Source organism: Sturnira hondurensis, unplaced genomic scaffold (genome assembly GCF_014824575.4).
Source record: "Sturnira hondurensis isolate 20B ecotype Veracruz unplaced genomic scaffold, ASM1482457v3 Scaffold0022908, whole genome shotgun sequence".
Lineage (NCBI taxonomy): Eukaryota > Metazoa > Chordata > Mammalia > Chiroptera > Phyllostomidae > Sturnira > Sturnira hondurensis.
This window is the reverse complement of record NW_028095539.1, coordinates 7,052,274-7,075,364: the sequence shown is the minus strand read 5'-3', so window position 1 is coordinate 7,075,364 and position 23,091 is coordinate 7,052,274. Positions and strand designations below refer to the sequence as shown.

General features: G+C 61.2%; 1 protein-coding gene across 10 annotated transcripts in view; it reads right to left on the bottom strand.

Moving 5' to 3' along the window:
* Positions 1 to 23,091, bottom strand: part of NTNG2 (netrin G2) — a 51,661-nt gene that overhangs the window by 4,558 nt on the left and 24,012 nt on the right. For 9 of the 10 annotated variants that reach the window (XM_037036515.1, XM_037036516.1, XM_037036514.1 and 6 more), the window contains 5 exons: positions 22,316 to 22,959; positions 7,007 to 7,179; positions 5,309 to 5,335; positions 1,426 to 1,500; positions 34 to 135 (listed from right to left, as the gene is read on the bottom strand). In XM_037036515.1, coding sequence (XP_036892410.1) covers positions 34 to 135; positions 1,426 to 1,500; positions 5,309 to 5,335; positions 7,007 to 7,179; positions 22,316 to 22,959 — 1,021 coding nt within the window. The remainder of the gene's footprint in view (positions 1 to 33; positions 136 to 1,425; positions 1,501 to 5,308; positions 5,336 to 7,006; positions 7,180 to 22,315; positions 22,960 to 23,091) is intronic. The other variant, XM_037036523.1, reaches the window with a different exon arrangement.

The following is a 23,091-nucleotide window of genomic DNA, read 5'->3' as shown; positions in this document are numbered from 1 at the left end:
GAGGGCTGACCGGCCCTGGGGCCTTCCTCTTACCTGGGAACTCTTCAGTAGGCATCACTTGAGGGGATTTGGGCCTGAGCTGGAAAGGTTGGGAGGTCTTGGTGGGGGTGGGGGCGGTGGTGAAGGTGCCCACAGCTTAGAGAGATGAGAAACAAACTCTTCCGTCAGCCCCGGTTCAGCTGCCCCGGGGTGGGCTGTCTGGGCCCAGGGAAGGCCCAGTGAGGACTCCCAGGGGGCCCTGGTAGCTCTGCCGCCTGCCCGGAGTTGAGGAAGCACACCCAGGGGCAAACAGGACAGCCTGCCTTTGGTCCCCACCTCGGAGAGCGTTGACACACCCAGCCGGGCGGACCCCCCCCCAACATCGCGCAGCGCCCGTGCTAAAGCCGACAGGGGTGGAAAACGTGGTTTCTCCTCTGCTCTCCTATCCCTGCCCCCCAGACTCCCCTGAGCATGAGGTCACCTCCCGAGTCTGCACGTGGCAGTCACGCCTCGGGCGTCCCTCCTCCTCCTGAAGCTTCTCCCCGCCCCAGCCATAGCCAGGCCAGTTCCCCACTGTCACGTGTTCCAGGGCACAGCCTGTCCAGGACCCACTCCACCTGTTCCGGCGAGACTGCCGGACGTCCCAGCCAGTGCAGGGCAGGAAAGTGATGGCACCCGCCCCCTCTAACTGTCAGCTTCTGGGAACTAACTGCAGACCCTCCCTCCCTGATTCTGATTCCTGCTCCGTAACATCCTGCCAGCAGAGGGCGCTCAAAGCCCTGCTCAAGGCCCGGGGCTGGCTCCGGAGCTGGAACCGGTGCAGAGGGGAACTGAATTGGGGCAGGGGGAGATGGCGCTCCTGCCTACCACAGCATTAGAGTCTGATGTCCAGGGAACGGACGGGCTGGGAGGAGGGTGGCTCCCCTTCTTGGAGACTCAGGCAGGTCCTTGTGCCCCCTGTGCACACCCATCTGAGGCTGCAAACGAGCCGGTGCGCGCCTCCTCCCCTGCAGTCAGGGCACGAGGCTCTGGGCCTGCCGCTGCCTCAGCCCTCCTTCATCCAACACACCTTCCCCTGCTGGGTGGGCTGTTCTTGGCCATGCCACTGATAAGCCTTTGCCCTCTGGGCCTGCCACCCGGACAGGCTGAGACGCACTTCTCCTGTTGTCTCCCCGTCGTGCTTGAGGTCGCCCCCTGCAGGAAGCCCTGACACTCAGCGCTCCATCACGCCTGCACTCGGCTCCCCAGTACCTTGGAGGGTGTGTGATTAAAAGGTGTGGTGATGTCACTGACCCTACGCAGGTGAGAAGTAGGTGGGGGTCAAGCAGAGCACCAAGGCCCCACCCTCAGTCCCCTGAGGCCCCCACCCCAGGTCCCCACCATGTACACTTGCTAGCTCCGAGAAGGGGGAGGGTCCTATGGGTCTAAGAAGATCTCCCCCCATACCTTGTGCACTTGAGGACCCCCGGGACCAGGGGGGTCTCTCCCCTGAGGGGGCTGCTGTCCACGGCCTGATCCACTCTTGGGGGAAAGAAGAGAAGACAGCAAGTCATGCAAGAGGGTAGGGCTGGGGGTGTCCTGGGGACAGCCTGAGGCATCACTGCCCCCGGCCCCTTATCAGACGCAGCACTGTAAGAAGGGCTGTCTGCACCTGCCAGAGAGAGTGAGGTCCGACTTGGCGAGAGAGACGGCGTGGGCGCTGCTGCAGCCTGTGGGGGCAGCCACAGACCTGAAACCTGGTGGGCGGGCACCCTGTCTGCAGCGGGCACCCTGATTCGGGAGCTCTTCTACCCCCCCTGTGGGGTCCTGTCCCCACTGAAGGGCGGAGTGACACCCAGTCCCACACCTGGGCCCAGGCCTCTCGTGCTGGTCTCTGGCTGGTGGCCGTTCAGGCCAAGGCATCAAACGTGTGCAAAGGGGCCCTCGAAGGCTTCCTGTCCAACCCAGTGCAAGGACACACGCCCTCCAGCGTCTGGCCTGCCTCTTCGGCCACCACCTTCCCTCTGACCCGTGGTTGGGGCCCCTTCTCACCAGGGATCCCTATGTAAGTCAACCCCCAAATGCCACCGTGCCATCTCCAAGACCAACTGGGCGGACACACAGCCAGGAGGCAGCAGCTGACCCAGTCAGGGCGTGGCTCGGCGCTGAATTTCAAAGGACCAACCCAGAGTGGAATTCTTTCCACTTCTAAAGGGATTACGGAGGTGCCCATTGGTAAAGAAAGAAAACGAAAATCTACCAGCTAAAAAGTGCGGGAGACCCTCCAGCTCGGAGCCAGGAGCCTTCGGACGCCGCCACACTGACATCACTGCGGTGTCCAGTGAGGAGCCGAGGGCGCGGCCACCATCGGCAGGGGCTTCATTAGAGGCACAGAAAACCTGTGCCAAGGCTTCTGGCTGTGGTGCCTCTCCCGTCCCCTCCTGGGGGCAAGGATTAGTGGTCGGGAGTGGCCTTTTCCACCAGGTGGCCCCCGCCCTTCAGACAGCTTGACATTGGCAGGAAGGAGAAACATCTGGGCCAGCAGTTCCAGGGCCAGCTGGACTCCGGCCGAAGAGCCTGAAGCACCTGCCGGGAGGCGCCTGGAGAGACTCGGGCCCTTTCCAGGGACGGGGATCTGGGGGCGGGGAAGGCCCCCAGGGCTCTCCAGGGACAGACTCAGGTGTGCTGGGAGAGCGTTCTCGCAGGGGCCTGTGTCCCATGCCAAGAGCAGATGGAGGCCCCGACTGTTCCTTGGGAGTTGGGAGCTGGGGGAGCCCGGGTGTAGCCGGCACCACCTCACAGCGCCCCCGTCCCCACCCGGGCTGGCAGCCGCAAGCCTCGCCCGGAGTTCCATCCTGCCCAGGTGTCCCTTTCAGGTCCCACTTCCTTCTCCTCCGACAGCTTCACTGAGGTGCATTTTCACGCCCTCCGCCCAGACGCCCCTTCCTGGACCTGAGTGCCCACTCCTGGGGGTGGGAAACGGCAGCCCCCACCTGGCAGAGCTTCGAGTTAGGGTGGGGGGTACCCTGCCCTTGTGGCACCTGCCTTCCTTAGTGGGGTCCAGTACAACAGGGGTCCAGGCATGGACGTCCACTACTCAGGAGAAGTGAGGACCCCTGATCAGGGCACCTGAGGTCACGGCCCACCACCCCGCACCTCTTCCCCCTGGAGGCCCCAGCACCGGGCTCAGGCCGAACAGCTGACCGCAGCCTCACTGGACGTCCAGTGCGGAGGAGGGGGCACCTCCTTCTGCCAAGTCCAGGCTTCCTCGACTCCTCAGCTCATGGCCCTGGCCTCTCCCCTAAGTGTCCTGCTCTGCACTGGGCCCTGCAGCCTTGTACCACATCGGAAGCAGCCCGGAAAACGTAGTCCAGGGCCCTCAGTGGGTATGCAGCAGCACCCAGCCCCCCACCCGGACGGACCACGGGGGGCAGACTCAGCACCCATCCCGACCAGCTTTGTTCCAGTCCACCCGTCGCAGGCTCAGCAAGAAAATCCCCAGTCTCGGGCGGCCGGGCCAACCCACACCGGGATTCCCAGACTGCCCCCACCCCACCGTCCTCTACCTCGCAGACAATTCGGGGCCACCAGGCGACCCCCTGCCCCGAAACCCTCCACCCTCCTGGCTGGCCCTGCCTCCTGCCAGTGCCTCCCCTGAAAGAGCACAAAGGAGGGGAGAGCTACGTATGCCACCCCAGGTCCCTTCAGGGCACCTGGCCCCTACAGGAAGCAGTCTGGGGCGACCCCAGGTGGGATCAGAGGGCCCCCCAGCACCCCACGTCTTGAGCAGAGGCCAGTCCCACTCTGGAGGAAGTGAGGCCCAGAGAGCATGTCTGCAATTCTGTTGTGAGGGTGGGCCCCAGGGGTGGCCACTCCGGTTGACGTGAGCGGGAAGCCGGGCCCCGGCCTGACCCGAGGTGCCCTGCAGCTGTATTCCAAACACCCGGCGCAGGGCCTGTCTGCCCTGCCTTCTGGGCCACCCTGGGGGCCGGGCTGCTGAGGGGCCAGGGCAGAGCTGGGTGTGGGGGAGCCCATGGGGGTGGCGCTGAAGCCAGAGTCCCACTGGAGACAGGCGCCGACTTTGGGTGACCTGTGTGTGGCCTTGCTGCCACGGGCCCCGCTTCGAGGTCCCCCTGTCCTCCTGGCCACGCTGGTTTTGGTGTCTTTCCGAGCAGCTCCTTGTTGCCGGGGGGTGTGGCATAGAGAGGAAGAAGACTCTAGGAGCTTGAAGGGAGCCCTGGACCCCTGGTTGGGGCCCAGACGGCCTGGAGGCCCCTTGGCCACACACTCTGGTGGCTGTAGGGTCCTAGCTTCCCTAACAGCCAGGCCCGCCTTCCCCCACCGCATCATGTCCCATCATGTCCCGCCACAGCGAGAGGCAGGGGCCGGGCAGGGACTGGGGAAGGTGGGGCATCTGGGCTGTGTCTGGGCCCCCACCTGTGGGCAGTGGACTGCTGGGGCCATGGGGGCCCGAGTAGTGGATACGGAGGGGACAGGAGTGGCTGGGTCCCCCCTCATGGCCACAGTGCCCATGGGGGTTTGGGGGACGGGTCTTCCCGGGACCTGCTGCTGCTTGGTGGCAGAGGGCGGGGGTCTCGGGGCAGCCTAGAGAAGAGCTCAGGGCCCCACTGAGTGGACCCGAGTCCCCTCCAGATCCAGCCGCCTGGGGCGCCCTCTTCTACTGGTGTCCCAACGGGTGCCACCAGGGCAGGTGTGGTCCCACAGAGCCCTGGCGGAGGGAGGTCATGCTCCCCAAGTGCATTTCTCAGCTTGTGTGACCCTGGCAGGCACTCCAGGAGCAGATGGCCACGCCCACTGGGGGTGCCAGGGTTAAATGAGATACTGTGACCACCCAGTGGGCCCACACCCGACTCGGAGCAAGTGAGACAGGGTGTGTGGTGTCTGCTGGGCACCCACGCCCACCCTCCCTCGCCTGCTTCCATGGGACACCTGTGTCCCTGCTGCGGCGAGTGGCCTGCCTGCTCTGGAGGCCTGAGGCCCCGGTTCACACTGGTCTGGTGGGGAAGGCAGTGACCCCCCGCTCTTGCCTAGCCAGAGGGGTGGCCAGGATTCACCCAGGAGTCACAGAGGCCTTTCCAAAGCAGCACTAACCAAGGAGCGTGAGGGGGAGACAGTGGTGGTGAGGGCGGCCACAGGGCCAGTGAAAGGGATGGGAAGGAGCAGCCAGAGGTGAGGGTGCACGAGGTGAAGCTGAGGGGGCGGCCTGAGTGCCCAGCAGGGCCAGGGACCCCCCACTTCTGTCTCTTGCTCTTTCTAGGACATGCAAAGAGGCTTGAGCATTGGGGTCCCCGTCACTGTCCCCAGGGTGGGGACCCAGGTGTGTACTTACTGCCCACAGCGGAACCTGCAGCAGCACCTATGGGGAGAGAAAGGGTCACAGTGTGGTGGCTGGAGAAGCAAGGACCCAGGCCTTTTCTTCCTTGCTGGGGGGTGGGGGCGGGGCCTGGGGAGGAAGCTTACAGTCCCCGCCATCGTGAGCCCCCACTTTGCAGGGACCAAGACATGTGTTGCTGCCACACTTAGCCCATTTTGCAGACAGAGAAACTGGGTCTCAGAGCCTCGACTCATCCCATCAGGGCACATGCTCAGAAGGGCCACACACGCTGCTGGGGGTGTCTAATCTCTTATTAGACACAGGACGAGGAGGCTTGGAGAGAACAGGCGGGAGGCTGTTCTGGGGGGCGATGGAATGTCAGAGAACATGAGTGTTACGGGGGGCAAGGGACAAAGCCACAGGGACAGAAAGATCCAAGCCAAAGAGACACTTGGGGAGGGGAGGGCATTTGGATTCAGAGTGGGGGTGGGAAGGGGCCCGAGGTGTGTGGGGTGAATGGCCTCACAGGCCTTTGGGAAGGGAACGTGGCTAGTCAAGGTTTTCGGCTGCGGTCACTGGGCACAGGGCACCCAAGGTCCTGGAGCCCGGAGCCCCCAGGTCAGGAAAGGCCTGTGTCTGCAGAGGGGAGGGGGAGGTGGGGCTGTAGTTGAGGGCTTGGCCCCCTGGGTGTCGGGGACTCTTGCTGAGATGGGGACCTGAGGGGGGCTTGTTTCAGTCTGTATCTCTTGGGGCTTTTCTCCTGGCTGGCCCAGCAAAGGTGGGGACCCGGTGAGAAAGCTTTTGGCTGAAGATGTGTGTGCCAGCCTCACCTTGCCCCTGGAGACCCTGGGGAAGTGGGGAGCAAGGGCAGCACCCCAAACGAGGATGCTTCAGATGCCTGGATAGGACTGGGGGGAGGAGAGGTGTCAGAGCCAAGGTGGGGCCTGGGTCTGAGTCTTGGTCTGTGGGGGTCTGGAGATGCTGCAGGACTCTTCTGGAAGGGGAATGGGGTGCAGGGAGGAGGCAGGGAAGAGAGGGGGAGGCCACGGGACAGGCAAACACCAGGGAGGTAGCCAGTCAGAGAGGGAGTGGCAGGGGCTGGAGAAAGGGCTCAGGGGGTGGTTCAGGCCGCAAGGAGGGGGCGCACCCGGGAGGAGGGTGCCTTGGGGACAGGGGTGTCTGCGCCCTTGAAGGCCACCTGTGCTGGCACACCTGGCAAGACCCCTCCCACCCAGGACACGCCTCATGGTGGGGCCTCAGCTTTGATCAGCCCAAAGTCACCCAAATCTTTCACAGGAGTGTTGCAGGGGCTCCTGCGACGTGCCCAGGAGGGCGGGTGGTCATCCAGGTAGGTGCCAGAGGCCATGGCCCAGGCCTGGCTTTGGAACCAAGTGTGGTGAAACCCAGGAGGGCACTGAGGATGCTGGGCCTCAGTTTGTCTGTCTGGAGAGTGGGGTGACGGTGATGCCCCCAGCAGGGCTGCTGGAGGGCTGATGGGAAGCTGGGCTGAGCACAGCCTCTGATGAAGCGCTGGACCAGTGTCAGGCGCCAGTGACGCCACGTGGGGCGAGTGGAAGAGCTCCACCCAGGTCAGCCCGGGCCTCCTCCCCTGCAGCTTAGGGATGCCCTGAACTCCTGGGGTCATGAAGTGGGGAGACCATCGCCTTGCTGGCTGGAGGTTGGGGCACATGGCCCTGGCCGGGCCGTACGTACACGCGTTGGGAGAGCCATGGGGCAGCGGCAGGTAGGAGCCGGCCCGCCAGGACCGGGTGCGGAAGTTCTTGCGGCAGCGGCCGCAGTCGGGGCCCGTGGTGTTGTGCTCACACTCACACTGCAGGCTGCCCTCGCGCACCGAGCACAGGTTGGCGTGCAGGTTGCACTTACACCTGCAGGGACACAGGGCAGAGAGTCAGCGCGCCCGGGCGCGGGGCGTGGAGGGTGTCGGGCTGGCCCCGCAGGGACCCGAGAGGCCCCGGTCCCCTCCCACCGAGGGACCGACACTTCCGTCCTTGCCCAGGATGGGGGCTGTCCTGGGCCCAGTGGCTGGCCTCTCTTTGATCAGGGGTTCACGGGCTCACTACGTCTCTGTTGGGGCGGGATGCCAGGTGCCCTTGTCCCAGAGGCTGTCTTTGCAGCAGCCCAGCTTCCGACTCTGCGCTGGGCAGAGGTGGGTTGACAGAGAGCAGGAGCCGCGCTCGCTCTGCAGTCCTGGACCGACCTGGCCCCAGGACTTCGGTAGCCTCTGGGTCACCAGTTCCGCTGGCAACTGCGGCCACACCCACGCCCTTGAGGTGAGGGCGGAGAGAAAAGTGGCCCGACTCCCACACCCCTGTCAGCTCATCCACAGGTGGATTATTCATTCACTGCAGTATTTACAGGTGACTCGTCGTTCTGAAAACCAGTAACTGAGGGGGAGGACGGAGGCTTTGTCCCGCTGGTCTCTCACAGACTACACCTCTGGGCAACCCACCGTCGACGGGGGTGTCTCGTTTGTAGAAACATCCCAGCAAACAAGCGAAGAAGGAATGGCAGAATTAGAAGGTCGCCAGGTGGCAGCCCCACTGGATGGAAGGCTCTGGGTCCCAACAGCCTGGCACATTACAGAGAGACAACCAGAGGGAAGTTTCCAGACAGAAAGAAGGACCCACTCAGCCCCGAAGCAGTCTCGTCAAAACAAACTGAACTTGAGTCAGATCAAGTCTCTGGATCCAGCGAAGAATGTACAGACAGGATATGGGAGAGAGAAACATGCTAACCAACACCAGGGGGATGCAACCAGCCAAGTCCAGGGGGGGTGGGGGCGGGAGGGGAGCCCTGAAGGGCCGGCCCAGGTCCCTGAGCCGGCGAACTGCAGAGGCTGACCTGGACGGAGGAGGGCCCAGGTGGAGAGGAACCCCGAAGGCAGACCGCCAGCAGCAGGGTGCAGGCCTCACCTGGATCTTCATCCACGCACCCTCCAAACTCAAACTAACGGAACGTGTCTTCATGAGACGGCTGGAAATTCGAACTGACTGCACCTGATGAACCAAACGCACCTGCACTGGTGCAGTGAGGGTCCTGAGGTCACGGTTTTAGAGGTTCTCACCAGAACATGGATGGGCGAATATTGCTGTCTGGGCTTTGCTTCAGGACGGCAGAGAGGGAGAACCCAGGCAGAGGCAGGGCGAGGCGGGGCGGCCACGAGTTGGTAACGGCCGGGCTCACTGTGGTATTTCCTACTGTCGTGGGTGTGTTGGAAATCTTCCACAGTGACAAGTTAAAGACAGACAATGCTCTATATTCTGACACGGGAACGTGTCCAAGATATATTTCAATATTAGTGAAAAGCAAACCGCAGAATAACATGTTTAATAGAATCCCGTTTTACTAAATTATGCAAAGAAAAACAATTCCAGGGCACCTGTTCCGCTCCAGGTGGGGACAGTGGGTATACAGCAGATGGGGTCTCTACTCTGATGAAGTGTGGGGCCCAGCAGGGAGATACAGTGGGGGGAGGGCGGATGAGCAGGTGGAGCGATTCTGTGTGACACTGTCATGGTGGATACCTGACATCAGACACGTGGCCAAACCCACAGAACTACAATGCCAAGAGGGAAGCCCGTTAATAATGTATCGGCGTGGGTTTGTCTGCCGTCCCAAACGCCGGAGGTTAACCAGAGGAGGCCGTGCAGGACGAGGTAGGGGATCGGGAACTTTCTGTGCAACCTACCCAATTTTCTACTCACTGAAAACCTAAAGATTACTGAAGACTCTCAACTTTAAAGCGGCAATCAGCCCTGGCTGGTGTAGCTCAGTGGGTGAAGCGCGGGCCTGTGACCCAGAAGATCGAGGTTCGATTCCCAGTCAGGGCACATGCCTGGGGCGCAGGCCGGTTTCCAGCAGGGGACTCACAAGAGGCAACCATACATTGATATTTCTATTTCTCTCCCTCTCCTTCCCTTCCTCTCTCCCTCTCTAAAGATCAGACCATTAATGCATGCCGTGCTCCTCGGGAGGAGCCGGAGCCCCAGGGCCTGAGTCACATGTGCGCAGGTGGCACCGGGAAGAGCAGCTTCAAGCCAAGACCTGAAGGGGGACCAAGCGTTACTCAGGTGAGGAGGGGAGAACCTTCCGGAAGGAGGACGACCCTAGGGCTGAGAAGAGCACTCAAGTCCCAGGTCCAGCGATGGACCCAGCTTCCCTTCCAGCCTGGACCCACCCTGTCTCGGGGTCCCCCTGACACGGAGTGAAGCAGGGACGCGTGGCAAAGCCAGCCCCCCCCCCGTTTCCCTGGAGCTCTGACCCCTAGTCGTACACGCAGACAGAGACAAAAGCGGGTCCCCAGGTGCGGGCGCGCGAGACACGCAGCTCATTCCTGCAGCGCCACTTACTAGTTATTGTCCCTCTTTTTGTGGGTGAACCGTGGTAACCCCCCTTTTCCCCACTTTGTGTACTGCGGGCCTCTGTGCCCAGCCCTGGGAAGGGCACAGAGGGGACAGGCAGGCGCCCACTGGCACTGGGGCGCTCCTTCCTGGGGACCCCAGAGGGGATCTGTGGCAGAGAAAGGTCCCAGGCTTAGCCTAGCAGCTGACACACACGCTGCTCCCCAATGCCTTCACCCCTGCCCCCCCCACAACAAACAGGGCGCTCACCAGCACGAGAAAGGCTCTGACACCCCACAGGTGGAACCTGTCTGACTCGGTGTGACAAAGCTTTGTGTGCAAAGTGTATTTGACCTTGGAAGGTTTTAGGGTTTCTTTCCTCTTCTCAATTCCCCTTCACTACCCCCTGGAGCTGGCCAAGGGACACAGCCAGACGTGGGGAACCAGGAGTGTCTCCCTGCCTCCGGCCTCAGGACAAGACATTTTTAGACACCAGCTACGTAAAGGAAAGTCAGCCATCCCGACCTCGGCGGGAACGCTGCCCTCGGTTGTTAAAAGTGCAAGGAAGCCCCGCAGCACCCGAGAAGCAGGTTGTGATGAGGCTGGGAGTGGCCTACAGGTGGGGAGAGGCCGCCCAAGGCCCCACGGGCAGCCACTCCTGACCCAACCCAGGCGTCCCTCCTGGACCTCCCAGCAGCCGCATCTCCCAGAGGCTGCCTCAGCTTCTCCACCCTCCCTGCAGGACCCGGGGTGAGCACCCGGGGAGGAGGGGGCCCCACCCCCTCCTCCTAAAGCCAACACCTAGGGGAGGTGTAGGTGCCGGGACAAACGTCACTTCTCCAGGGAGGCCCTTCACAGTCCCTCCTCCGATCAGATCTGCCGCCAGGGCACGCTCCCTCCTCCCAGTGAGCACGGGAGTCAGTGTCTCCCTGGGTGGGTGTACTCGAGACCGCCCGGCGGACGCACGTGAACTGTAAAACAGTCTGCTGGTGGTGGTGGATCTCTTCCAAGTGACACACTCCTCAAACTTGGGGTATTATTACGTAGGTGAGGCCAAAACGTACCAGTACAGTGATGGAAGTAAATCATTAAATAAGTAAAAACCATGGGAACCCGCGTGCAAAAGCACAAAGTTGGAACGCTGCCTCAGGGCGGAACAGAAGTTGAGAGAATTCTCAGGTGTTTCAGAGAACCATCAGGAAAGCACCCAGACGACCCCCAGAGTGGGAGGAGAGTTTTGCAAACTGTGTCTCTGGTAAGAGATGTCTCTCCATCCCGTGAATATGACTTCATTGTGTGAATGGATGATGAACTCTTACAACTCAATAAGAAAAAGACAGACAACTCAGTCTTTACCAGTGGGCGAAGAATCTGAATAGACAGTTCTCCAGAGAAGGTGCACAAACGGGTGACAAAAGACGCTTGCCACCTCTAACCCTCGGGAACAGGAAGTCAACACGGCCTTGGCCGCAGAGGGCCCGCCTCACCCCCGCGGCCACCGTTACCGAGGACACAGGGAATGCCGATCGCTGGGGCGGATGTGGGGAAATTGGCAGTCGGACGGCGCAGACGCGTCGGAAAGAAATCTGACAGATCCTCCAAAAGTGAGACTTAGAATTTTCATAGACCAGTGACTCCGCCCCTGGCTGTCCCTCCAGGAGAAATGGGGACACACGTCCACACGAAACCTTGAATGTGCACACCCATACCCGTGTCCCATGTGACAGCCACAAGGTGGAAACAACGCAAACGTCCGTGAACAAGAGGAAAATGCGGCTCATCTGTGCAGTGGAATATTACTGAGCCGTAGAAAGGGTTGGAGAACTGATACTTGCCGTGACCTGGACCCACCTCGAACACGACATGCCGAGTGACGGGAGCCAGACCCAGAGGCCCCATGACGTGTCATTCTAGTCACAGAAAACGTCCAGAAGAGGCAAAGCCACAGAGACAGCAGGTGTTTAAGTGGCTGGGGGAGGGGAGACTGAGGGTGCCAGCCAAGGGCAGTGGGCTTCTCTTCAGGGTGATGAAAACAGTCTATTGTTCAACGTGGCAAATACGCCGAAGCCATCGAGTGTGCATGTAAAATGCATGTCATTGGGGTGGGAATTCGATCTCTGCCACAGCATTTGCTAAACACACACACACACACACACACACCGGTGGGAAACGGTGGGGGGCTGCCTGCGTGACCAGGCCCGGGGAACAGTTTCATTGCAATGTCTCTCCTGGCGCTGTCCATGCAAGCCCATCACGCTGTACCTCAGAGAGAGGCTGCGGGCGAAGGAGCTGACACCAGGCACCGTCCTGGGACCGCCCCTCGAGCGAACACCCGGCCCTCCACCACAGTCCTGGGGAGACACACTGCCAGGAGCTCCCTCTGCCAGACCAGGAAAGGGGGCACAGAGATGGTAAGTAAGCTGCCTGCGGCCACACAGGGGGTGGAGCCCACTCTAAGAAGGGTCTCAAGCAGGCCTCTGGGCAGCAGCCCAGGGAGTCTCCAGGGCTGGTTCTCGGATGGACTTCAGCTCAGAGACACCCAGCCAGCCCACAGGTCCCCCAAACACAGCATGGCCTTCCCCCTCCTAGCCTAAGGGCTGCTAGCCTCTTAGGGTTTCTTTTCGGGGGCCCTGGGGAGGGGGAGCACATCTTTTATCAGGCGTTCCTGCATGAACAGGTGCTGTCCAGTGCGCAAGGGCGGAAGCACCTCTCCCATTTCACAGGTGAGGATGCAGGATTCTTGGCCTGGTCTCTGGCTGAGGAGGTGGGATTTGAACCCAGGGACATCAGGTGCTGGAGTGGGACCTCATGGCCACTCTCCTGCCCCTAGCACTCACCTTCTGTGGATTCCACGGGGGTGGTGAAGACTGGGTTGGGGGGGCGCTGAAGCAGACCCTCCCCACGCCCACCACCCATGTCACGGCCCTGCTTCCCAATCCTGGGGACCAGCCTTGGTCAGGAAATGCAGCCGCGCAAGGAAGAGCCCCCCCCTTTTCGACCTCCGCGCCCAGCACCAGCTTCTGCCCCCGCCCAGATTCCCGTCCGTGCCTGCAGCCCAAACCTTTCCCTGCGTCCACGGGATCAATTTTCCCAGGGAACCACTTTCTGAATTTGACCTTCGAGAACCATCAATCTCACGAGAAAACCGTCAGCTGCCCGCCTGCCCCCGCGACACAGCACTTTTCGGCTCATCCATCAGGAAGCATTATTTAATAATGAACAGAGGGACAGCGCAAGGCCGGCCAGCCCACGGGCCTGCTGTCCCCTCCCCACCTCCCACGCCTTTAACTCTTTGGATGGTCTGGGGGGGGGGGGCGGGCAGGGAGAGAGGGAGAGAGAGGGAGAGAGAGAGGTGGATGCTGAGTCAGCAGCCAGGTCCACGCCAGGTCCTGCTGCAGATTTGCTGGGTGACCTTGAGCATGCCACTTCTTCGGGTCTCAGACCTTTGTGGCACCCTGTGGCGCGCCACATTTGCGCAGAAGCTTCTGCCCGAGTCTGTGCCAGTCGGCGTCACGGCCGGCCCAGGGAAGTGTGCGGTGGCCAGGACCTGGCTCGGGGGCTGTTGTCTCCTGCTCCGTAAAATGGGGACTGGGCTGTCCCCACATGGCAGGGCTGTCCCCGAGGAGGGCCTGGCTCGCAGACGGCCCTCCGGACACACCGGCTCTTATTCTCGGCTATTTGCTATTGCTGATGGCCAGCAGGTAAGAGTGGGCGTGGGGGTCCCTGGGAGAGGGGCGGCCTTACCCTGCAGCCCCCACGAGCTCAGGCTCAAGGGACAGGTCCCCTCGTGCCCAGGCCTCTCTCAGCAGCCGGCAGCACCAGAGCAGACATGACTGACATGTCCTTCAGTCCCCGGATGCCCACAAAGGGGACACCCTCAAGTCCCCATCTCTGAGTCACCCCTGCTGTCACTGTGGTCGTCAGATTCAGCAAAGAAAAATATAGGACTCCTGGCTAAATTTGAGTTTCAGGTAAACAATCAATGATGTTTTTAGTATAAGTACTAAAAATGATTAATTCTTTATCTAAAATACAACATTAAATGCATCCTGCATCTCATCTGGCAGCCCCACCTGCCACCTGCTCGCCCAGGTGGCTGAGTCCTGGCCCTCTGTGACCCCTGACCTCTCTCAAGGTCTGCCCTGGGGGGCACCCACTGCCCCCAGGAAGCCGGCCCTGCTGCCTGCCCACCGGAGAGATGGCCACAGCCACTGGCTCTGGTAAGCTGTTCCTTGCTCTCGAACTGACAAGTCCTTCATGAGCCCCAGGAGATCCCAGGAGTCTGGAGGAAGCACCGGTCCTCAGCTCCGGGGGAACAAAGTCCCAGACACCCCAAGTTTGTGGGACGCTCACTGTGCCTCTGCCCGGGGACAACTGGCATGCTGACTTCGCCCCATCCCGTCCATCTGCCGGGCCCGGTGGGGTGCCCGACGGACACAGGACGGGGCCCAGGACAGTGGGGGCACCAGCCGGCACCAGGCCGAATGTGCTGGGCCCCCGAGGGGAGCGGCAGGAGGTGCCCGGGAGCTGCTGGCGGGAGCGCCATCTGGACCCGGGCCAGCCCCGTTGCTCCGTGAAAATCGTGATCTGGGCCCTGCCCTCCTCCCCGGGAGAGGAGCGGGGTGTTTGGAGAGACTCCCAGACGGCAGGGCGGGCAAGAGGAATGTAGGTCAACCCCTGGCTGCCGGAAAGACTGATGTCATCGGCTCCTTGGGGGAAAACCAAGGAAGCGGGGAGTCTGGATGAGCTGGAGATGGTGCCAGAGCTGGGCAGAGAGGAGGGGGCTGCGCTGGCTCCCCTCACAGGCCCCCACCAGGACTCCAGGGCACTGACCGGGACCCCTCAGACATGGTGTGCACCAGTGGGCGCAGGGGAGAGCCTGGACCCTGGGGGTTCCGGGCAGTGGAGGTGCCTGGTGCACCTCTGCCTGGTGACTTCCAGCTCATCAGTGGAACAGAGCAGGCCTCGGGCGTTAGAGGGGAGGGTGTGCAGGAGTGTGGAGAGCGTGGAGAGTGTGCCCCGTCAAGGCCTGAGACCCCAGGATGGGGCAGTGCGAGCAGAGGTGCGGAGCACGAGGTCTGGGAGGCCGAGGTTGCCTGACGCGACCTGGCTTCTCAGGGTAATGCGGATGGATGCTGGCTGGCGCTCCTCCTGGAACGTAATTAGGCTGGCAATTGAGTTCATTGGCCAAATCAAATTTGGGCGGCTGTGCGAAGTCCTTTCCTATTAAGCGCTTTAACGTGCATCGCCGTCTGCAGTCCACTGGTAAATCCTATTACCCATTACGAAGCCAGAGGCAGCTTCCCAGCAAACAGGACACAGGCCCAGGGAGGGGGCTGCTGGATTCTGGCGCTGCGCGGCCTGGGGGTGACAGGTGGGCACAAGCAGGTGAACTCACTGAAACAAAGTCATTCCTTCCCCTGTGGGAGGCGCCACTGCCCCAGAGGAAAGGGCCAGGCCCAGGTGGTGGGTGCAGGTGAGGGGCCAGGAAGCACGTGTGTATGTGTGGCGGCTGGGCGTGGGTGGGCATGGGCCCAGTGGAGGATCCCTGCCCACCTTGCAGCGCCTGCGTCCCCGGTCCCTCCCTTCCCTGGACAGAGTTGCCTGCAGCGAGACTCGTTCATGGGCGTAAGTGAGTTTGTCTGTTCGTGGCTGAGGGAGTAGGTGAATCTAACAAGCGCACAGCCTGCCCACCTGGGCTCGGTGCTGGCCTTGCCGTCCCTGAGAAGCCTGCCCTCTCGGGGCCTGGGGCTGGGGGCCAGGCCAGCTGTGTCCATGTGGCCACCAGAGCTGGGACAAGGCTGCGGGAGCGCTCCTCTCCTTGAAGGCCAGAGAAGGGGACAGAGGGACAGAGCTGTTCTCTGAGCTGAGCCCTGGGGGACAAGGAGGTCCAGGGAGGCCTGGGCTGTGTCCCTGAAGAAACAGTCCAGGCTGCCCAGGGGCGTGGGGGAAAGCCCAGCGTCCACGTGAGCAGAGTCACAGAGTGTAGACTTGATTCTGAAGTCTACTCGAGGCCACTGAAGGTCCCCATGCAGTAAAGTGACATGGTTGGGTTTGTGTTTGGGACAAAAATCCTCCACATTGAAGGGGCAAGATGGAAGGGCAGGAGGCCAGCCACTCCCCCAGCAAAACCCTGCTGCCTTGGGCCCCTCCCAGGGTGGGTAGTCATGGGGGTCAATGTTAGGAGCCTGCGCAGGCTGCGAGATTGGTGGGAGGGCTGGGAAGGAACCAGAGGGGGCACATTCCCCCCAGAATGGGACCAGACTCCGGGACCCCAAGAACTGAACGGGCCACTCCTGCAGGGGAGAAGCCCTGAGACTCCCCAGGGTAGAGGCCCGAGCTGACCGAGGGCTCCTGCGTGCTTGTGGAAGTGGAGTCACGTGTGTGGCTAGGGCAGAGACCTGTGTGCGGTCCACCGGGGGCACATACGAGGGGGGATCTCTGAGTGCATCGCGTGCTTGATGATGGACAGGTCTAACAGGACCCGCCCCAGCCTCCCTCTGCGGAGGGGTGGAGCGTCCCTGCGTCCGCATTGGCTCCACCTCCTCCCCTGTCTGACGCCAGTCCAGCCCTGTCTGTCCGGCCTGCCTCCTTCGCCTCAATTCTGGCTCCTAAGGGCCTGTAAGTCACAGAGCCAGCAGGCGGGTGCGGGAGCCTGTTCCAGCCAGGGGGCCAGAGGCCCCGCGCTGGGTCCCCCGGTCCGTCCGCCTGGCTCCACACCAATGCACTGGGCGGTAACCCTCTGCCAAAGCCTCACGTTCAAATCAGCTTCTCTTTCCTGCACAGCCGTCGACTGAGGGAGGGGACGAGGAGACGAGGAGACGAGGTCCAGAGATTCCAGGTGGCAGGGGAGGGTCCTGGAGAGTGATGCTCCCGGAAGTGGCGTGTTCAGGGGGGTCAATCCTGACTCCTGGGAAAGACTGGGTCGGCGGAAAAGTCCATTACGATTTCTCCGTCTGCTGGATCTAGTAGTGCTTAGTTGTCTTTAACTTCATTTGAAACAATTTTGTTAGATTGTATCATGACAGCTGTCGTATCAGCGTGCATTTAAAAAAAACTTAATCAAAATTGGTGAATTTTTGTGCAGCCATTTTAATATTGAAGATGGAAGAAAACACTCAACATCTTCGGTGTATTGTGCTTCATTATTTCAATAAAGGTAAAAATGTAACTGAAACGCAAAAAAAGATTCGTGCAGTGTGTGGAGAAGGTGCTGTGACTGATCGAACGTGTCAAAAGCAGTTTGCCAAGTTTCTCGGCACTATTGACATTTTGGCCAAATAACTCTCTGCAGTGGGGCTGTCTCCTGCACTGGAAGGCGTTCAGCCGCAGCCCTGGCCTCCCCCCGCTAGAAGCCAATAGCGGGAGAAAGTCGACCTAACTCAAAATATCCAAGTCAGTGAAGTTATTGGTGAACGTGAAAAATGTGTCTAATTTTATGGAAAACATGTCATGGACTTTATGGCTCCCCCAATACCAGACACTCCCTGTCCCTGAGCCCCCGCCGTGTCAGGCGGCAACCGTGGGCATTCCCGGGCTCTTCCCTGGGCATCCCTGGGCATCCCGTGTCTCCGGGCTCGTCCGAGTGGTGGCAGCACGTCCTTCCTTTTTAAGGCTGGACACTTCTCTCTCGTGCAGACGGACCACGTTTTGTTTGCCCATCACCTGTGGATGGGCGCTCCGGCCATTTCCACCTTTGGCCTCTATGAACAGTGCTGCTCCGGACGTGCGTGTCCACACGTCTGTTCGTGTCCCTGCTCTCAGTGCCTTCGGAGCCGCTGGGTCCTGTGGGGTCCTCTCTGGTTTCTGAGGGATGGGCATCCTTCCGGGCAGCCCCGCACCACTGTACGCCCCCCACGGCACGCGGGTCCAGCTCCCACAACCGCGCCAACACCATCCTTCTCTGTTTTTCTGGCAACAGCCGTGGGAATGGGCACATTCACTGCCTCCTTAACTTCCAAATCTCATTTCCTGTGTCCTGGGGACGGTGATTGTCACAGGCAGACCCAGTGAGGAAACACGCAAAGGAGGCTCACAATGCCCCTCGGCCGAGAGATCGCTGGGCAGAGAGTTGATCGTACAGGAGGAGGAGGAAGGCCTGGCCTGCGCTGCCCCGCCCCGCCCCGGGCCCCGCACCCATAGGGGGGCCAAAGAGGAGGCTGAGCACCCACACCTCCCTTCTGGCCTGTTTCCCCTGCTGCATGGCGGAGGGAGACTAGGCAGAGGACCAGCGCACAGCCCTGCGAGTGAGGGGCGGGGCCTCTCTCCGGCCCCGCCCCCACCACAGAGCCAGGTTCCCTTCCCTTCTGCGTCAGCTATTCTTGTCCTGAGTTCCGTCCATCTCCAGTTACTGGTGATCGATAGGAACAGGACGTTTAGGGAAGAAGACAAGAAGGCAAGAAAGGGGGAGGGCTCGAGGAAGTAGAAAACCAGGCGTGTCAGCGGCCCAGGGACCCCAGCAGAATCTGGGGGAGCCTACCGGCTCAGCCAGTCGGGACCTGGAGGCCTGGCAGGTCTCATCTCTCCAAGGACTTCAGCCTCCTCCAGGTAGAAGGGGATGAGGACACAATGCCTGGCACCCACCACCCTCTACATTTTAAACGGCGTCTGTACTTCCTGTTCACTTCATCGACGTCTGCTCCTGCTGAAGAGAGCAGGGGCACAGGCCCTCGCTTCCTCCTTGCCCACAAATGCCACCCTGCTTGGCTTGCATACCTCCAGGAATGGGGAGCTCACTCTTCATTTCCTGTCCCTGGCTGGCCAAGGCTCAGCTGAACTCCTCCCCTGGAACCTCCGAGAATTTTCTGAGCAGAAGAATTTGCCCCTGGGCAGGGCCTGGGGCGTGGATAGGAGGACCAACCCCCTCAGGCCTGGAGTTGGCAGGCTTGGCAAGGCTGCTTTGCGCATGCCCAGAGTGCCTGCCCTGCTGGCGGCCTGCTGACTTCTCCTAGTCTGGGGCCTGTGTGATCTCTGCCACAAGAAGATATGGAAACGTCACAGCAGAGGGGCCTCCGGCAGCTCGTGAACCCCAGGTGTGTTTCGTTTGACCTGCGCAAGGTTTTCAAAAATATTGTGGCAGGTTTTACGTCTATATCTGCAGCATGCCTTCTCTTGCAACACCGAAAGATCTGGCAATACTGGTCCGTTGTCCTGGGAGGGGCCTGCTCGCTCCACTTCTCCACAGACCCCACCCTTCCCTATTGCCTCTCCTGGTCCATGTTACCCACATATGTTGTCTTCTAGGCCCCTCTGGACCTTTGGGCGAGTAACCCCCACTGATCCAAAAGAGCATGCTTCCCACTTTCTTTTGAGTGGCAACGTCTGGGGGCCGGTGTGGTCATGCCCTCCTTCCCAGGCAGCCCTGGCCCCACGCGGCTGTCCCTTGCCTCTCTGGACACCTCACCAGAGGAACGTGATGCTGGACACGCTTTTACAATGTATCACTTCACCACAAGCTGGTGAGGTCCTTCTGGAGCTCCTCCGTGCAGATGCGGCTCAGTCCAGTAGAAGCCCATGGGAGCCCTGGAGGCTGTCCGCTGCCCTGCCCTGTGGGGTCACAGCTCCTCGGCCCCTCTTCTCACCCATGACTAGTTCTCGTTCCTCATCCCCCAGGCATCTCCCACTGCTCTGGCCCCTGCCCCACGAGCCTAGGGCCTCTGCCCTGCCAGCTGGGTCCCCCTTGAAGTTGGAAATAGCTGACAGAGCTGGGAATAGCCACAGTATCAAAGACCTTGGCCCTCAGGAGGGAGGAGGGTGACATGGTCCCACACAGAGATGGACTGGGGCTCAGACATGTTGGGCGGGGTCTTGGCCGCCTGGTGTTTAGTTTAAGCTGTGTGCTCGCCTTACACCCCTGACCTTGCCTGCTCGTCTGAAAACATGGGTCGGAGGGGCGTGCTGCCCCATGGGGAAAGCTGCACAGGGTGGAGATCAGGTCCAGCTTGCTCAATGCCGTATCCTCCACTGTGGGGCTCAGGGATCCAACAGCCATGGGGTGGGGGGCAGGAAGCAACTGACTATTAAATCTGCTCAATAGGAAGTGGCTCTGTAGCAAATGCTCAATGAATACCAGCTGCCACTGTGACCAGGCCACCAGGGAGGTGCCTGTCTGGGTCATGAAATTCCGAAGAAGCCCAGAACCCGAGAGCCCTGGGGGTCCCCAGTGCCCACTCAGGATGGGCCCCATGCCCACCTCTGACACCCTGTCCTGTCCCTCTGGGCCTGCCAGGCTCCCTGGCTCAGCTGGGCTCTTCCATGAGGAATTTGAAAGGAAAACAGAGGCAGTCACAGCCCTTCCCCAACCATCTAACCAGACCTGATTAATCGATAGCCAAGCTGCAGCTGGCCTGCCAACCAGCCACCTGAAGAGTACTTATTCTATCTGTGAATTAATTGCCATACTTCTGTCACCACCACGGCTGCTGCCGCCACCCACAGAGGCTGGGAGCCAAGGGGACCTGGGAGCTGCTGGGCAGGGACCGCCCTGCCACCTTGCCAGAGAGACGCGGGCTCCAGGGGGCTCTGATCCTCGTGTTACAGGTGGGAATCTGAGGCACAGAGAGGGGACAGAGGGGGCTGGGACCTGGCACACAGCCCCCAGGTGCCCTGGCACCAGCAGGTGCTTTTAATTTGGATGACACTGAAGAACCGAGACTCGTTCTTGCCCCTCCGGCCCTTCCTCGGTGCCCTCTGCCCCACGTCGGCAAGTCCCCCCCATGAGACCACCTTTACCGTGGGAGGTTTGGGGGCACTGCCGGCCCAGACTGTCACCATCCAGCCTGGACCCTGCAGCCTGCCCAATCTCAGGACCCTGCCTGCGCCACCTAATGAAGCTACAGGTGTCCCTTGATCACACTGTTGCCCCAAAGCAAGTCAGACAAGGGGCTGAAGCCACCGCAGGCGTGGGGTCCGCTAAGCCTGGCTGGATGGCCGGGCAGAGGGAGGGCCAGCATCACCACTGCGCCTGAGGGCAGGCAGAGGTCGCCGAGATGACCAGACACCCAAACTCTGGACACACAGGCGAGAAACTGGCACAGGAGCCGAAACTTGACCCTGGCGTCCACAGCACTGGCCCTCCATCAGGCTTCCAGAACATTCTTGATTTAAAATACCCTGTCCTGAGTAGGGGGGATTAGAAGTCCAGGTGTCAGAACCACAGGCCCCTGCATGTGCACCTGTCTCGTGCTCACTGGCTGGCCTTGAACCTGACCCCGCCGCATGAACTGCTTACCTTTGCCTCGGCCCACCTGGAGCACACATGCAGAGTCTGAGTGAAATAAAATGCATGGCTGCGACCAAAGGCGCCATGCAGTGCCCCCGCCTGACCTCAGTCCACAGGGGCGAGCACAGCGATTGTGCAGCACACACGTGTCCAGCTTTTCCCCTGTCTGGGAGGCCTTCCAGGGCCCGTGTTCACAGACTGCTTCGCCTTGTCTGTTCAAGACGCACAACAGATGCACACAGGCGCACCACGCGTTTTACAGAAACAGGATGATAGGGGTGCGGCACACGGTGAGTCACCCGTCCACCGTCAGACCTCACACCCAGCAGTCGTCAGAGCCTGCTGTGGGCTGCCCCTGCTGGGCTTCCGAGTGGCCCTGCACACACTGTGCTCCTGCCCGCATCGCCCCGGCAGCCTGGAGTCTCAACCCGAGCCTTCCTCCGCCTGCCCCAGCAATCCGACACCATTACTCTGATCTCTCTTTAGTTTATCCAACAAGTGGAATTAAAAAAAATCAGTACATGTTATGTGTCAGACACGTAATTGTTCAGGTCAACTTTAACTGTTTTAACTCTCAGCACAATCCAAGGAGAGAAGCAGGATCATCATCCCCATTCTACAGGTGGGGAAACTGAGGCACAGAGTGGTCCTTGTCCTCCCAGCCAGGGGAGGGCAGAGCCGGGGATCCAGCCCAGGCTGTCTGGCTCCGGGGTCCCTGCCCCCAGCCATCACAGCAGGGCTTCTGAGACGTGGGTGGGCACCAGGACCGCTGGGGGACTCCTGAGCGCACAGACTGCCAGGCCCACCCCTGGGTCCACGACTGCAGCAGGTCTGGCGCGGGGCCCGAGAATCCGAACAGGTCCTGGGGATCAAAGGCTGCTTTTATCTCCCTGCAAAGTGTCCTCAAAACTGTCTCGTGGAAAACCGCGAGTGAAGGGCTAACTCAGCAAGCCTCGGCTCTCCACTTACTCTTTTTAAGAAAAGTTTGGCCCCTGACTGGCTCCCAGCTGAGCCGTTGGGAGCCTCGTGCCTGATGAGTGGACTTGTTTACGACCTGGGGCCTGGGGCCACATCAGACAGTTCCTGCCAATTATGTGATTTCTGGTGGGGACCCTGGGCCGCATGGTACCTGCCTGACCTCTGGGCCAGGCTTGGTGCTAGGCTTGGTGGGTCGTTCTAGCAAATCACAGAGCCTAAGTGTGGTCTGGGGACACAAGTGCCCAGTCACTGAATCGGGGGACAGCAACAGAGCCCCTCCCGAGCACTGGGCTTTAGCCCAAGCCCCGCCCACACTGCCCAGCCCCACTCAGTCTCCCCAGACCTCCCGGGTCCGTGGGCTGCAGCGTCCGGCTCGGACGCTCATCCTCCACTGCCCGCCTCCCCCCAGGGAGAAACCCGGGCAACACGGGGCATCCTCCCGGCGCCCCGCAGACGCCTTACCTGCCGAGGACCTCGATGTTGGAGATGGCGTAGAAGTACTTGTACAGGTTCTCCCGCTGCACGTAGGTGCCCCCGAGCGCCGGGCGCAGCAGCCGCAGGCGCAGGTCGGTGAGCGTGAAGAAGTCCTTGAGGCCCTTGGCGCTCTCCAGCCGCGCGTACAGGTTGCCCATGTTGTGCAGGTCGGGGCCAGCGAAGATGGCGAAGCGGTCCCGCACCTCGAAGCGCACATGCTTCTCCTTCTTGGAGCCGGCCCAGCGCGAGTACTCCTCGGTGCAGAGCACCCGGTGTGCGCCAGAGGCCGGCAGGTCCCGGGCGCGGCGGGCGGGCATGCCGAAGGCCTCCGCGCAGTCCTCCGCGTAGAACTGGTAGGGCTGCCACGTGCGCCCGTTGTCCAGGGACTTCTCCAGGACCATCGCGGTGGGCCGGCCGTACTCGAAGGTCACCACCACGTCGTCCGTCAGCTCCACACTCTTATTCCACGAGAGGGTGATGTTGGCCTCCAGCGGGCTCGGGTAGCGGCTCCAGGTGACGCTCTGCCAGTAGGTGGCCAGCCCCTCTTCTTCGCGGTCGAACATGAGCCGGGGTGGATGGGCCAGGTCCGGGTTGGAGGCGTCGCATTCGTTGCTGCACAGGTAGGGGTTCTCCTGCGGGGTTTGGGGGGGAGGTAAGGCTGGGCACCGGCTGCTCGGTGCACGCCCGGCCCGCCGTGTGCCCAACCAGGGGCCACAGGGAAGCATTTCCTGGGCCGGCGATTTGTACCCCCGCCCCCGACTCGT